The sequence below is a fragment of the Erpetoichthys calabaricus genome, chromosome 6, assembly GCF_900747795.2.
Source record: "Erpetoichthys calabaricus chromosome 6, fErpCal1.3, whole genome shotgun sequence".
In the NCBI taxonomy this organism is placed as follows: Eukaryota; Metazoa; Chordata; class Cladistia; order Polypteriformes; family Polypteridae; genus Erpetoichthys; species Erpetoichthys calabaricus.
The window spans coordinates 32,349,456-32,364,056 of NC_041399.2; the positions used below are offsets into that span (position 1 = coordinate 32,349,456).

General features: G+C 38.2%; 1 protein-coding gene across 4 annotated transcripts in view; it reads left to right on the plus strand.

The window, feature by feature from the left end:
* The window catches only part of stau2 (staufen double-stranded RNA binding protein 2), a 368,617-nt gene that overhangs the window by 333,647 nt on the left and 20,369 nt on the right, over window positions 1-14,601 (plus strand). For 3 of the 4 annotated variants that reach the window (XM_028803455.2, XM_028803457.2, XM_028803456.2), the window contains one exon: window positions 3,097-3,185. The exons of the other annotated variant lie outside the window; for it this stretch is intronic. In XM_028803455.2, coding sequence (XP_028659288.1) covers window positions 3,097-3,185 — 89 coding nt within the window. The remainder of the gene's footprint in view (window positions 1-3,096; window positions 3,186-14,601) is intronic. 4 annotated transcript variants of the gene reach the window in all.

The window sequence follows — 14,601 nt, forward strand, 5'->3', positions numbered from 1 at the left end:
ATTCAGTACTGAGTGACACATGGATCAGTGCAAAGGGTGCTGGATAGACAGACATTACTTATGTAGTTTAGCCCAGAGAAGCATGATGGAAATAATTAACTCATTATTCACAAGTAGTACAGTTGTTTGTATGTTCAGCAAACTGTGTTTGTCTTATTATTGTGACTTAGTTGAAGATCATACCACATGGCTATGAATAATTAATACCTAGATCCAGGAAATTCCAAACTGTTCATGTTTTTTATTTTTTGCAACTAATTTATGTATGCATATGTAATTCAAAAGAGGTAGTATGGGCATTAGGGAGTGAGGGGTGACTTACAATGGGTTGACAAAATAGCAAAAATACCATAAGAAAAAGGGATTTAACTTTGAAGTAAATAAATCACAATTACAAATACAAGTGCAAAGGTGAAAGATATGGGAGTTTTCACATTGACATGGGGAAAATAGTCTCCTAATTATCGGTGCATATGTCACAAAAACTGTAGAATTACTTCATGCGTCGTGGGAAGAGTTTCAAAAATAACACAGACACACTGCATTGCTAAAGAGAAAGAGTGGTCACAAGCAAAACCTTACCAACACTGATAGACAGTCACTTTAATGGACAATTGCTAAATGCTATAACAGTTTATCCTCAAACTTTCCAAAGAATTGAATCAGCATTTCTGTGGTCCAGTTTTGATAAAATCTGTAAGTTGTGATCTTCATAAACCTGAAATTTATGTCAGAGCTGACAATTGAAAACTGTTTGTATCTAAGGCTAACAAACAAGGGTGGCTAATCTTATGTAAGAAGCACAAAAACCACCGAGCAATGGTTTGATATATCAAGTCATCTTTCATTTTGTTTCTTACATCCAGATGTGTTTATGTTTCAAGATAGCCAATGGAAGTTTTCAGCTCAAATGTTAAAACTAATCCATATTGGTACTGGCATCCATCTCATGGGAATCATTAATTCCAATGACTCCCCCAGTTCAGAACTTTTATGACAGCATTCAAATAAGGACTGAATCTGTTCCGTGGGTCAATGGCAGCCCTGCTCCTTTTTAGTTCTATGATGTTGTGATATTGTTAGGTGCTTCTGTTCATTTGTCCACCCTCTGTAGAGCAGAGCAGAGGGAGGCCTACACTACTTTCACAGTTTCCATATAAGACACTACTTTCACAGTTTCCATATAAGATAGATGAACACTGGAGATGTTTCTACAGTAGGGTTTACAGTTCTTGCCAGAGTTTAACGTTGAGTATGGACAGCAAAAGTCATTATGAAAGAAAGTTTTTGCATGACTTGCTATGACTAGCTAAGCTGCAACACATTTTTTCCTTGTTTTTATATTTTCTATGCTATCCTGGTAATGCAGTATAATATATTGGCATCTGAAAGTTGAGAGAAATTTTCTTTTAGAGGAAAGCAATAATTTTATGAAATATAGTACATCACAAAAATAAAGGGAAAAAGGTTACGCTTATTTTCATGCTGGGAAATTAAAAGGAATGTTAGTTTTACTGTTTAGCTCTTACTGGGCCTGCTACCCAAAGGAAGGCCAAAGTGCTGAAGTATTGTGTCTTCAATATCTTTCTCATTATTCATTCTTTCATCCAGTCATCCGTCGATCTGTTTTTTAAGCTCCATATCATGCAGAAGATAGCACAGTCCTGCTGCCTAACCTGATAGCATCTGTGTGGAAATAAACATTTATCTGTTTTTCCCTTTTGTAGGTGCACAGTGACACAGTCCCTCACAAACGTCTCATAAGAATAATATTTTCATTCACTTAAGCTTTTTAAACATTAATTCAAGCATACTACATAGAGGTTTGAAATGATAAACTGGAAACTCTTTTGGCAAACAAAGCACTAATTGATTTGTTCTGCACAGATGTACATAGTAGCCCCTTTAAACCACCATCATCCTAAATTTAGATGTTGAAAATGATCATCTCATTTCATGTGTCATCATCTAACGCATGAGGTTACTTTTGCATTTTTATGAGACTGTCTCATATTAATTTCTCAAAATCAGATTTGTTCTGGAATTATGGGACTCTGTGGATGCAAATCTTAGAAGAACCTTTAACTTAGGGAACAGCTCTCAGTCAACAGCTGTGAGCTTCACACCATCCACATGGTAATTGAGGAGCAACTAATTCCTGATTAATTTGGATCAGGAATGCACACATCTGTCTTCGTACCCAGCAGTTCTCCTGGCCCTGTACAAGTCCTCTCTGAGCCGCCCTGAGTGAGCTCAGCAGGATTTCTGTCAGCTGCAAAATTTATGTCATCTTCCTCCATCCTGAGAACTACTATGTCAACTTCAGACATCTGGATTCAATTTCTAAGATGTTAGAAGCAAAGAAAGGGAGAAAATATATTTTAGGGGTCATCAGTGAAGACAGGTCTGTTAAAAGACCAGGTGCCTCATGCTTAGATTATTTAATTTGAGAAGCATTTTTAAACAGCTCTCAAGTAAATTTTTATTCAAAACTACAGAATTGCATTTCTTTGCCCACATTAAAGCTTTTGGGTGAAACAATTAAACTATTTCTACCATGCCAATTACAAATTATTATAGTATGCCATTCTTTCATTTAATGTGTTTTTAGAAATAATGGTAAAGAGCCACCTATGCATCCATATTGAAAAAGAAAGTTTTCCTGCTAATTCCTTTGTTTTGTTTTCAGATGTTATCAGGTAACAGTTTCAAAATACATGTGCTAAGTACCTAGAGAAGGGTTTTACATATCCTAAAAACAGTTTAAAATCTCTTGTTGCTCCTAAAATGCGTATGTATTTGTTATCGCTTACAACACTGGTGTTACTAAAGTGTAAGCCCCTACGGAGAAGGCAGGAAGAATTATCTGTGCTGCGAGACGAGGGCTTCCTAGTGACTGGCTTGAGAAAAGACGAGACGTCACAGAATGGAAATGTTTACTTAATAGTCATGCATACGCATTTTTAAGGGAACACAGCCAAAACAAACACTCAAAGCTTAGTATATCCTGTTGGCATGGAGTTTCCCAGATTGCTGAATTTATTTGAATAGCAGGTGATGCGTTACATTTACAGAGCCATCTGTTTTGTTCTACAGGCAGCTCTAAGGGCCTTGAAACAGCTGTCAGAACAAGGACTGGACCCAGTGGAAGGCACAATGAAGGTGGAAAATGGATCACGAGAAAAGTAGGTTGAGGACACAATAAACGTATGTCTTCTTGCTATTTTCACACAAGTGAAATTAATAAACACTATAGGGCTGATGATATTCAATATTGAACAGACTTATAATTTCTGTTTCTTCAGTTTAACATATTCTTTGTTCTTAAATACAAAGTCATACTGTGGCCTGGCAACAACCTATGGACTGATGCATATATGAAAATGATACCCACTGGTTCTCATAACTGGAACACCCAGAGGTCTATACTTTCAGAACACCATTATCTAGAAAATGCTTTTTATACACATGGCTCAGTTGCAGCACATTTTGCTTTTAACACACCTAAATAAATAAACCTTGACGCTGCAAACTGTTTGCAAGTTTCCCTAATCAAGCAAACAGAAAGTCAGTGTAAGAATGGGGATTTGTGAATGGTGTGTTCTCATATCAGCCAGTGATGGATGTCTGATGATAAGTGATTCTAGACTAAAGTTTGCATTAGAAAGTGATCGTTTGTCTTTTATTTGTAATTTTGTTAATTCATCTTTATTCGGATTAATAAAATGAAAAAAGATGCTAACAGTCTTTTCAATGGAACGTTGTCCACGCTTGACTTGATGCATTTTATTTGCACTATCATTCAGTCAGGCCATCATTAAATATAATAATATCAAGAGCATAAACTAAAACCCTCCATTCACCACTCGGCTTTCTTCTCATAACTGAATGCTTATTATTTAAAAGCAAATTTTTAGATTTGTGTTTTTTATGTTTTACTAAATACCATAAAAATACATTTTCCTAACACTAGATACTAGATTTTTTATATATTGTAAATTCACCAGTTGATATTAGTTCATCTAGTTGTACAAGCTACTTTATTGGGCCCATATAAATAGAGATAACTTGGTGTTGATAATTCCCAGTGCAGGATTGGTTTCTGCCTTGTTTCCGTTCCTGCAGGGATTGGCACCGTCCCCCCACAACCACATCCTGGATTAAACAGGTTTGATAATGGATGGATGGGTAGGTGGATGAAAATCTACAGTCATATGAAAAAAGTTTTGGATCCCCTCTTAATTCTTTAGATTTTTGTTTATCATTGGCTGAGCTTTCAAAGTAGCAACTTCCTTTTAATATATGACATTTCTTATGGAAACAGTCGTATTTCAGCAGTGACATTAAGTTTATTGGATTAACAGAAAATATGCAGTATGCATCATAACAAAATTAGACAGGTGCATAAATTTGGGCAACAGAGATATTACATCAATACTTAGTTGAGCCTCCTTTTGTAAATATAACAGCCTCTAGATGCCTCCTTATAGCCTTTGATGAGTGTCTGGATTCTGGTTGGAGGTATTTTTGATTATTCTTCCATACAAAACCTCTCCAGTTCAGTTAAATTTTATGGCTGCCAAGCAAGGACAGCCTGCTTCAAATCATCCCATAGATTTTTGATGATATTCAAGTCAGGGAACTCTGACGGCCATTCCAGAACATTGTACTTCTCCCTCTGCATGAATGCCTTTGTAGATTTCGAACTGTGTTTTGGGTCATTGTCTTGTTGGAATATCCAACCCCTGCGTAACTTCATCTTTGTGACTGATGCTTGAACATTATCCTGAAGAATTTGTTGATATTGGGATGAATTCATCCGACCCTCGACTTTAACAGGGGACCCAGTCCCTGAACTAGCCACACAGCCTGATGGAACCTCCACCAAATTTGACAGTAGGTAGCAGGTGTTTTTCTTGGAATGCAGTGTTCTTCTTCCGCCATGCAAAGTGCTTTTTGTTATGACCAAATAACTCAATTTTTGTCTCATCAGTCCAAAGCACTTTGTTCTGAAATGAATCTGGCTTGTCTAAATGAGCATTTGCATACAACAAGCGACTCTGTTTGTGGCGTGAGTGCAGAAAGGGCTTCTTTCTCATCCTCCTGCCATACAGATGTTCTTTGTGCAAATTGCCCTGAATTGTAGAACGATGTACAGATACACCATCTGCAGCAAGATGTTCTTGCAGGTCTTCGGAGGTGATCTGTGGGTTGTCTGTAATCATTCTCACAATCCTGCACATATGCCGCTCCTGTATTTTTCTTGGCCTGCCACACTTGTGTTTAACAGCAACTGTGCCTGTGGCCTTCCATTTCCAGATTACATTCCTTACAGTTGAAACTGACAGTTTAAACCTCTGAGATGGCTTTTTGTAGCCTTCCCCTAAATCATGAGACTGAACAATCTTTGTTTTCAGATCTTTAGAGAGTTGCTTTGAGGATCCCATGCTGTCACTCTTCAGAGGAGAGTCAAAGGGAAGCACAACTTGCAATCGACCACCTTAAATACCTTTTCTCATGATTGGACACACCTTTCTATGAAGTTCAAGGCTTAACGAGCTAATCCAACCAATTTGGTGTTGCAAGTAATCAGCATTGAGCAGTGACAGGCATTCAAATCAGCAAAATTTCAAGGGGACCCAAATTTTTGCACAGCCAGTTTTTCACATTTGATTTAATTTCATACAACTAAATACTGCTTCACTAAAAATCTTTGTTCGGATAACCCCAGTACTCACTTGTTCCTAAGAAATGAAAGACATACCACTGTTATCTTTTTTGTTGAAAGGAGAGTAAATTATTATGCAGGCTGAGTGGGGTTCCCAAACTTTTTCATATGACTGTAGTTGTAAAAGAAAACATAAAACAATTAAAAACTTTAAATAATCATAATGTATCATAGACCTTCCTTGATATTATGGTGGATTCAATACTTTGTAAATCTGTTTAACTGGCCTTGCTGTATATTTTAATCAGGATATTTACTATGTACCTAAGTACTGCATAATGAGAGGGGAAACAAAATGGTAAACTGAGTAGGTTACAATATGCAAGATTTTGAGGAAGATCATGCAAAAAAATTGGGGTAACCTGTGTTTATAAACACACTAAGAAAACAACACAATTCTATAACTCCTATGTGAAACATCTTTAAGGTCAACTATTAACAGACCTCTCCAATTAAAAGATTCAATTAGCAAAAGAGGACGTGAAAGTCAAGCAAAATGACACCTTTTATTGGCTAACTAAAAAGATTACAATATGCACACTTTCCAGGCAATTCAGGCCCCTTCTTCAGGCAAGATGTAATCAAAATCTTCTGATAAGATAACTGTCCAACAAAGTCTTTTGAAGATTTTGATGAGTTTTCCTTACAATGTGGATGTGTAATCAGAACTACAGGGTCAGTCAGAGTATTAGTAAATAGTCCTCATATCTGTTCATAAAAATATTGTCTCTTCAGGATTCAAGATTCATTTTATTCATGACATACACTACTATACATGTACAATGTCCAGTGAAATGTAAGCCTAATTAGTTCAACAGACTGTGCATTAGAAAAATAATATAAGTAATAGATAATGTAGATACACATACATAAATGGAGAATATGATAGGGGTATTATGTCAGTAAGTGAAAAAACCTTCCTTAGATAAATAAGGGTAGAGCAGCAGTGGGATGACCTGATTTAAGAAGTCTTATGGCCTGAGGGTAGAAGCTCCTCTTAAGTTTTTCAGTTTTGGCAATAAGACTATGAAAAATCTGCCTGATTTCAGTAGGCTGAACAGGCAGTTCATGGGGTGTAAAGGATCTTTAATAAGTTTGATTGCTCTGGTTCTACATCTCCTATTATAAATGTCCTGTATGAGGGGCAGAGTAAAACTGGTGATACACTTTGCTGTTTTAATCACTCTCTGCAGGGCTTTATGGTCTTGCACTGAGGAGCTGCCATACCAGGATGTGATGCTCTGGGTTAGTATGCTTTCTATAGCTCCTGTGTAGAAGGTATTAAGTAACACTGGGGATACCCTAAATTTCTTTAACTGCCACAAATGATACAACTGCAGTCTTGCCTTTGTGACCAGTGTTTGTGCAAGTAAAATCCAGCTCAAGTCCTCTCAGATATTAACTCCCAGGTATTTGAAGGTGTTTACCCTCTCCACTGGGATCCCAATGATGGTTAATGGGGTGCAGGATCGCTGCTGGTTCCTGCTGAAGTTCTCAACCAGCTACTTGGTTTTACTGCCATTTAGCTCTGGGCTATTTGCTTGACATCATGAAGCCAGGTTCTCTACTTCCTTCATGTACACTGCCTCATCATTATTTCAGATGAGACCCAATACCACAGTGTTATCAGCAAACTTTCTTACCATGTTGTAATGTCTTGAATTTTAGTGCCAGTTTAACTTCTAATTCCTTTCCTCTTGTGTCTAGTGGTTGCACATAAGCACTGTGACTTTAAGATCATTCTTGCAGTGTCCATTGCTGCTGAAGTGAGCTGCTACAGAAACATTTCTATTGCCATGCCTAATGTGAAACCTGTGTAAATTCATTCTTTGGTTCAGTGTGCAGGGTCATCTTAACATACGGGCAAAATGGGCACTGGCCATGGGCCCCAGGAGCACAGGGGCCCATTATGTTTCTGATGCCAATGTATGTTTCTGTTTTGCTATCAAAACAGGGTCCCCAGCACACTAATTTGCCTGGGGTCTATGATGCTGTTAACACGGCCCTGAGTGTTTGTCCAGTTTCTCCCACATATAGTTCAGTCTTGGCATATTTCATGGAAAGAAACAGGTAGGCCACATTAGATGATCTGCAAGAAAATGATCCCTTTATCCAATGATCTTGTTTGCAGTGTGGTGTAACTTACTACCTGATCTGTAGTGTAAATGTGAGCACAGGTTTTATATATTTTTATAAGCAAAAAGATGTGCTATTTTCTGTTGGTTCACTCAGGGAGCTTTGAACAATTAGTTGCTGCAGGTTGGGTGGTCATTTGTATGCCAGGAGGTGAGCAGAGGTTCTGGGAATACATCTCTCAGCTTGCCATTGTTATTTAGTATGGGCTGAAATTAATTTATAATTTTGCAAAGTACTTTCAAATGTAAGTTATAGGTGACAACAAGGGGGATGTGCTTCTTGTTGTCTTTGTTTTTAAATGCCGGAAGGGTATGGCAGTAGCTCTTTTTATTTAAATGTTTGTTGTTTTGGGAGTATGTCCTTGTCTAATGAAATCTCTCACAAGCTCCTGCAATTGTTTATCCCAGTCTGTCAGATCTGAGCAAATAAAATTATAATGTATTGCTGCTCCTCCGCATCGAGAGGAGTCAGATGAGGTGGCTCGGGCATCTGATCAGGATGCCTCCTGGATGCCTCCCTGGTGAGGTGTTCCGGGCACGTCCAACCGGGAGGAGGCCCCGGGGAAGACCCAGGACACGCTGGAGGGACTATGTCTCTCGACTGGCCTGGGAACGCCTTGGGATTCTCCCGGAAGAGCTAGAAGAAGTGGCCGGGGAGAGGGAAGTCTGGGCATCTCTGCTCAAGCTGCTGCCCCTGCGACCCGACCTCGGATAAGCGGGAGACAATGGATGGATGGATGGATGGATGCTTGGCTGAAAATGAAGGACCTCCTTATATATATAAGCTATCACTTCTCAGGCGTGTGCATCTGTCTGTTGGTTAGCAGAACATAGAGATCACAAGGGAGTTTTCTTTCAGGTGAATGGTGTTTTCAAGGAAGCTGATTTCTGTTTTCAAGTAATGTACTTTCAGCTTCATGTTGGAGTGGAATGAATTTTATTTCATATGGAAATAGAGGAGGTCCTTCACACTCGCTGTCCAGATTATAAAGATGTTATTTAACGTTTGTTTTATATGATGCATGTTGTTGTAAAATTCTTCTTCAATTTTGCCTTGAATATTTTTGTGTAGTGAGGTGCAAATCAGCACACCATTGCAGATCCCATTTGTTGCAAGTAGATATCCTTGCCAAATGAGAATAAATTGCGTGACAAAGTTAATTTTATCATTTGTACAACAGACTCCATGGGCAAATCATGTTGTTGTAGGTACATTTGACATGCCAATATGCCATCATTGTGGGGGATGTTTGTGTATAGTGCTTCAACACTCACTATGTCCAGTAAAGTTCCCTCCGGTAAAAAGCCAATAGCAGTAAGCCTTTTCAGGAAATAAATGGTGTCTTGGATATATTTGGGTGTGTAGCGGACAAGGAGTTTAAGGATGTTCTCCACCCTGAAACATTTTCTGTTAATGAACCAATTGCTGAGATTATAGGCCTTCTTTGGGAGTCTTAAGGGGCATGTAGAAGTATTCCATTTCAGGGTTCTCAGGAACTGCTTACATGGTCCCTGATGTCAAGAATAAAGCCACTTACTATCTGTTTTAGTTCCTTGTGGAGATCTGTGCGGGCATCATTTAGTTTGCAGTAATGCCTCAGTAGTGTCTCCTGCATATAGTCAGATATGTTCAAGATAACTAAGACACTCCCTTTGTCCACTGGTTTCATAATGATTTTGTTTTTTTCTCTTAGTAAACAAGGGGGCTTCGCCCCCTGCTCGCTTAGCTCGCCAACGCCTTTCCCCTCCCTCCGCCAGCTCTACACGTTGTTGTGAAGAGGTGGGCTGAACCCACCCCAAGGAGAAGTGGCTGCTCCTCCAAAACCCCTCTTAAACTGTGATACAATGGGAAACAGATAACAGTTGTTTTTTTACCTCCTCTTTGCTCAATCAGCTGCTGGCTTGCTGCTGCTGGCGTGCATTTCGTGTGGCTCTTTGAACGTTTAAAAGCCTGTACAGCACCTGGCCTTTTGTCTCACTGCCTTGTCCCTCTTGTCCCCCAGACATCCTCAAACACTCTGTGATCTCTTTTAGCTGTTCCATTATTTCACCGAGTAATATTTTCCGTTTTTTTTGCACTAATGCGATCTTTACTCTCATTTTTTTGAGACTTTCGAATTTTCCTACTTCCATTATCTCTAACCTGCTCTGCATGTGTATCACAGGACTTACTTACAAAGGTTGTAAGTATGACGTGACTTGACCATCTCACAGGACGTGAAAGTGTCTCTTTGTCTCTCATTTCTGCCGGGTTCTGGTGTCCATGTGGATTTTTAGTAGGTGTATTGTAACAGGTTGTTTTTGTTTTCTATGTGTCAATGTTTTCTTAATTGTGGAAAATTTTCATCAAATCTGAGTTTGCAAAGAATTCTTCCATATCACTACAGTGTCTGATTTTGTCAATGGGCTTTGCAGACCAGAATGAGAGTCCCTTTAAAAGTACTGAAATCTCCACTTCTTTTTGGTGTGTATTAGGAGAGATTAAGAACACAGATCTGTTGCTCTTTGTCTTTTGCTCTTAAGTGTCCATATTTCTCTTGCAGTCTATACAGTTTTTTTAAAAAAATTTTTTAACAATTTGGAGTTTCTGGGGTCTTTTGTAATATAGATATAGTTCCTTTACATATTCTGCATGTCATTTCCTAGAAGAATGAAGTCTTGGATCTGCCCTTTTGGGTTATTTTTAATGTAAAAAATACTCTACTACTACTGATTACTGCATAAAAAGTTCATTTCCTAGAAGAATGAAGTCTTGGATCTCCCCTTTTGGGTTATTTTTAATGTAAAAAATACTCTACTACTGCTGATTACTGCATAAAAAGTACAACTTTTGTAGTCAATAAGAGACATGTCCTTCCTGTGTAAAATGACTATTTAAAATGTGTAAGCCTTTTTTAATAATTAATCAATTTAATCTGTTTGGTAAGCACAGGTAATTGTGACATTATACCAATTTCTCATCCAGACATTTGTTCAAACCTGTCTGCTTCAACTACATGGTAGTAGGTTGTTCTAAATTTTACTTCACTTTTTCCCAGTCTATATAAAATAACTGTACCACTTAATTATTATAACAGTCTAGACAAGAACAGCCCATTCATCCCAACAAAGCTTGCCAGTTGTATCCATTTAATTCTTCTAAAATAACATCAAGTCGAGTTTTGATAGTCTCTAAAGTCCTACCATCTACCACCACTACATGGTCACTTATTCCAAGTATCTGTAGGTTTCTGTGTGAAAAAAAACTTCAAATGTTTTTGTGAAATTTATCCTTAACAAGTTTCCAACTGTGTTGTGTCCCCGTGTTCTTGATAAACTTATTTTAAAATGACAGTCTCCATCCACTGTACTAATTAGTCAGTCAGTCATTTTCCCACCCGCTATATCCTGACACAGGGTCACAGGGGTCTGCTGGAGCTAATCCCAGCCAACACAGGGCACAAGGCATGCAGGAACAAACCCCAGGCAGGGCGCCAGCCCACTGCAGGGCACACACACACACACACACACACACCGAGCACACACTAGGGATAATTTAAGATTGCCAATGCACCCAACCTGCATGTCTTTGGACTGTGGGAGGAAACCAGAGCACCCAGAGGAAACCAACGCAGACACGGGGAGATCATGCAAAGTTTTAAACACTTCAGTCATGTCTCCTTTTAATTTTCCTTTGCTTGAACTGAAAAGTCTCACCTCTTTAATCTTTCCTCATAATTCATCCTGTATAGCCTTGAAATCAGCCTAGTGGCTCTTCCCTGTACTTTTTTCAGCACTGCTATGTCCTTTTAGTAGCCTGGAGACCAAAACTGCACATGTACTTTGGATGAGGCCTCACAAGTGCATTATAAAGCTTGAGCATAATCTCCTTGGACTTGTACTCTAAACATCGAGGCGTTATATAACCCAACATTCTGTTAGCTATCTTCAATGGCTTCTGAACACTGTCTGATAATGTAGAGTCCACTATGACTCCTAAATCCTTCTCATAAAGTGTGTTTTCAATTTTCAGACCTCTCATTGTGTTTTCAATCCTAACATTTTACTTCCTATGTGTAATATTTTACATTTATACTTACATTAAATTTCATCTGAAATAAATGTGACCAAGCCTGTATGCTGTCCAAGTCCTTTTGTAATGATTCAGCGGCTTCTAGATTATCTGCCAGTTCACCTAGTTTGGTATCATCTGCAAATTTAAGCAGTTTGCTGCTTATATTCCTATCCAAACATTTAACAATATATTAAGAATAATGCTAACCCCTGTGGAACATCACTTTTAGCATCAGTCGATTCTGATAAGGATCCTCTGCTTCCTGTGTCTGAGCCAATTTTTCACCCATCTACAAACAACACCCACTTCTTTTAGTCTGATGCCCAACTTCTCGTGTGGCACCTTATCAAATTCTCTATGAAAGTCCACTCTGATCGCATTCTTTTGTTGCTTCCACGTAGAATTCCAGATTGTTGGTAAAACATAACTTCACTTTTCTGAACCCATGCTAACTGTTCAGTAAAACTCCTGTCTTTGCCATGTGTTGCTCAATTCTTTCCCTTAATTATTCCTTACATTAATTTACCTGTGATGCACGTTAAGCTTACCAGCCTATATTTGCTGGGATCTGTCCAGTCACCCTTTTTATACTCTTATTATGTTAGATATTAAAAACAACACACAGTATTTATAAGTACTCATCAAAATAAAAATCATTCTTGAAAGAACCTAATTTTGTGAGATTTTTTCCCATCTATCAATTGCACATAATAGCAACGTAACACTTGGTCATAATGGATCATACTTAATGATAGAGATGTTGTTTGATTTCTCACTTTAAAAATATGTACAGTATAAGTGCAATCTTTAAAATACTTACCATCTTTGAAGTTTACCTTGTATGACATGTTATTTTATTTGCTAAAACTAATTCCACGATATTATTATAATTTTCATTCAGTTGTCTAAAAAAGTTAATTTAATGTAGTTTACATACAATAATCTGAAGATGTATATCATTTGTATGATAACTATTGCTGCAAACTGTTCTCCCTACAAAAAAATATTTTATTTATATATACAGTATATATATGACTGACTGCACATTGCTGCAGTAATTTTCATCTTGCCTAATCAGGCCAGTACAACTAATGGCAACATTCATATCTGAGAAAATCATGACTACCTGGAAAACATCCAAAAAAGATATCATTGTGCAAATTCCTTATGTATGAGGTTTAACAGGATATGTTTTAAACACAGACAGCCAGAACCATGAACATTATACTGTAATTGTACAATTTCTACTCTCTATACAGATATACAGTAGTAGAAAACATTTTGGGCTGCTTGAAGCAAACATGTAAATTATGAGAGAGTGCAGATAGTGCACCTTAAGGCTAAATAATACCACCCTGGAGTGAAAAAATGTGAAATCGAGCAAAAACATAAAAAAATGCCAAAATTGTACAATAATGGTCAATACGAAAACAAGAAAGCAGATGTGCTAGAGGTGCATTTTAAATGCAAGTTCCAAAATTCCAAGTTATTGTAATAACTAATATGCTTATTTGTAAATGATTTTAAATACAACAGCAAAGCAGTGGTTAGCACTGCTGCCTTTCCAATCTAGAGTTCTAGTTTTGGAAATTTGTACCTGGTTGCTCTCTCTGTACATTTTATGTATTCTTCAATTAGGTACAGGTTTTTTTCTTTTTCAATCCATCCAGTTTGCTGACTGTAGCTCACAGAAATGTGTGTCAGATTAATAAGTTATTCTAAATTTGCCTTTTGTTAGTAGGGTCTGTGATGTAATAGTGTCCTATTTGACACCAGCACTTGAAACTTTTAGTATGTCGTGGGGTTGAATTGGTCAACCAAAGTCTTCAAGACATGGTAACTGAGACATCAGAGGCATCATTATGACTACCTGCCTAATATGCTGTTGTTCCTCCAAGTGCCACTAAAATAGCTCCGACCCTTTGAGGCATGGACTGTACAAGACCTCTGAAGGTATCCAGGGGTTATCTGGCACCAGGATATTAACAGCAGATCCTCTAACTCCTATACGTTACATTGTAGAGCCTGTTGCAACAGATTTCACAGATGGTGGATTGTATTAAGATATGGGAAATATGGAGGCCAGGGCAACACCTTGAACTCTTCATCGTGGTCCTGAAACCATTTCCAAATTGTTTATGCAGTGTGCATTATCCTACGGAAAAGTGCCACTTCCATTAGGGAATTCTGTTACCATGAAGTGGTGTACCTGGTCAGTAATAATGCTTAGCTAGGTGGTACGTGGCAAATTAATGTCTACATGAATACCCAGACCCAGCTTCCCCAGTAGAATAATGTCCAAAGCATCACACTCCTTCCACCAGTTTTCCTTCTTTCTGCAGTGCATCCTGGTGCCATCTCTTCCCCAGGTGAATGTTGCACATGTGTCCATCTGGGCACATTATGCAAAATGGGAATTATCGGACCAGATGACTTTCCATTGATGCAAGTTCCACTGCTTGTATGCCCATTGTAGGCACTTTCAATGGTGGATAGAGGTTAGTGATCAATGCACTGTGTATCCTCACACCTTAATCCTGTAACTATCATTAAAATTATCTGCAAATTGTGTCATAGTAGCTGTTCTGTTTGTTTGTACCAGACAGGATAGCTTTCGTTGTCCTCTTGCATTATTGACTCCCCCCATTTATTACCGTGACTGACTGTGAGCACCCCCCAAAGCT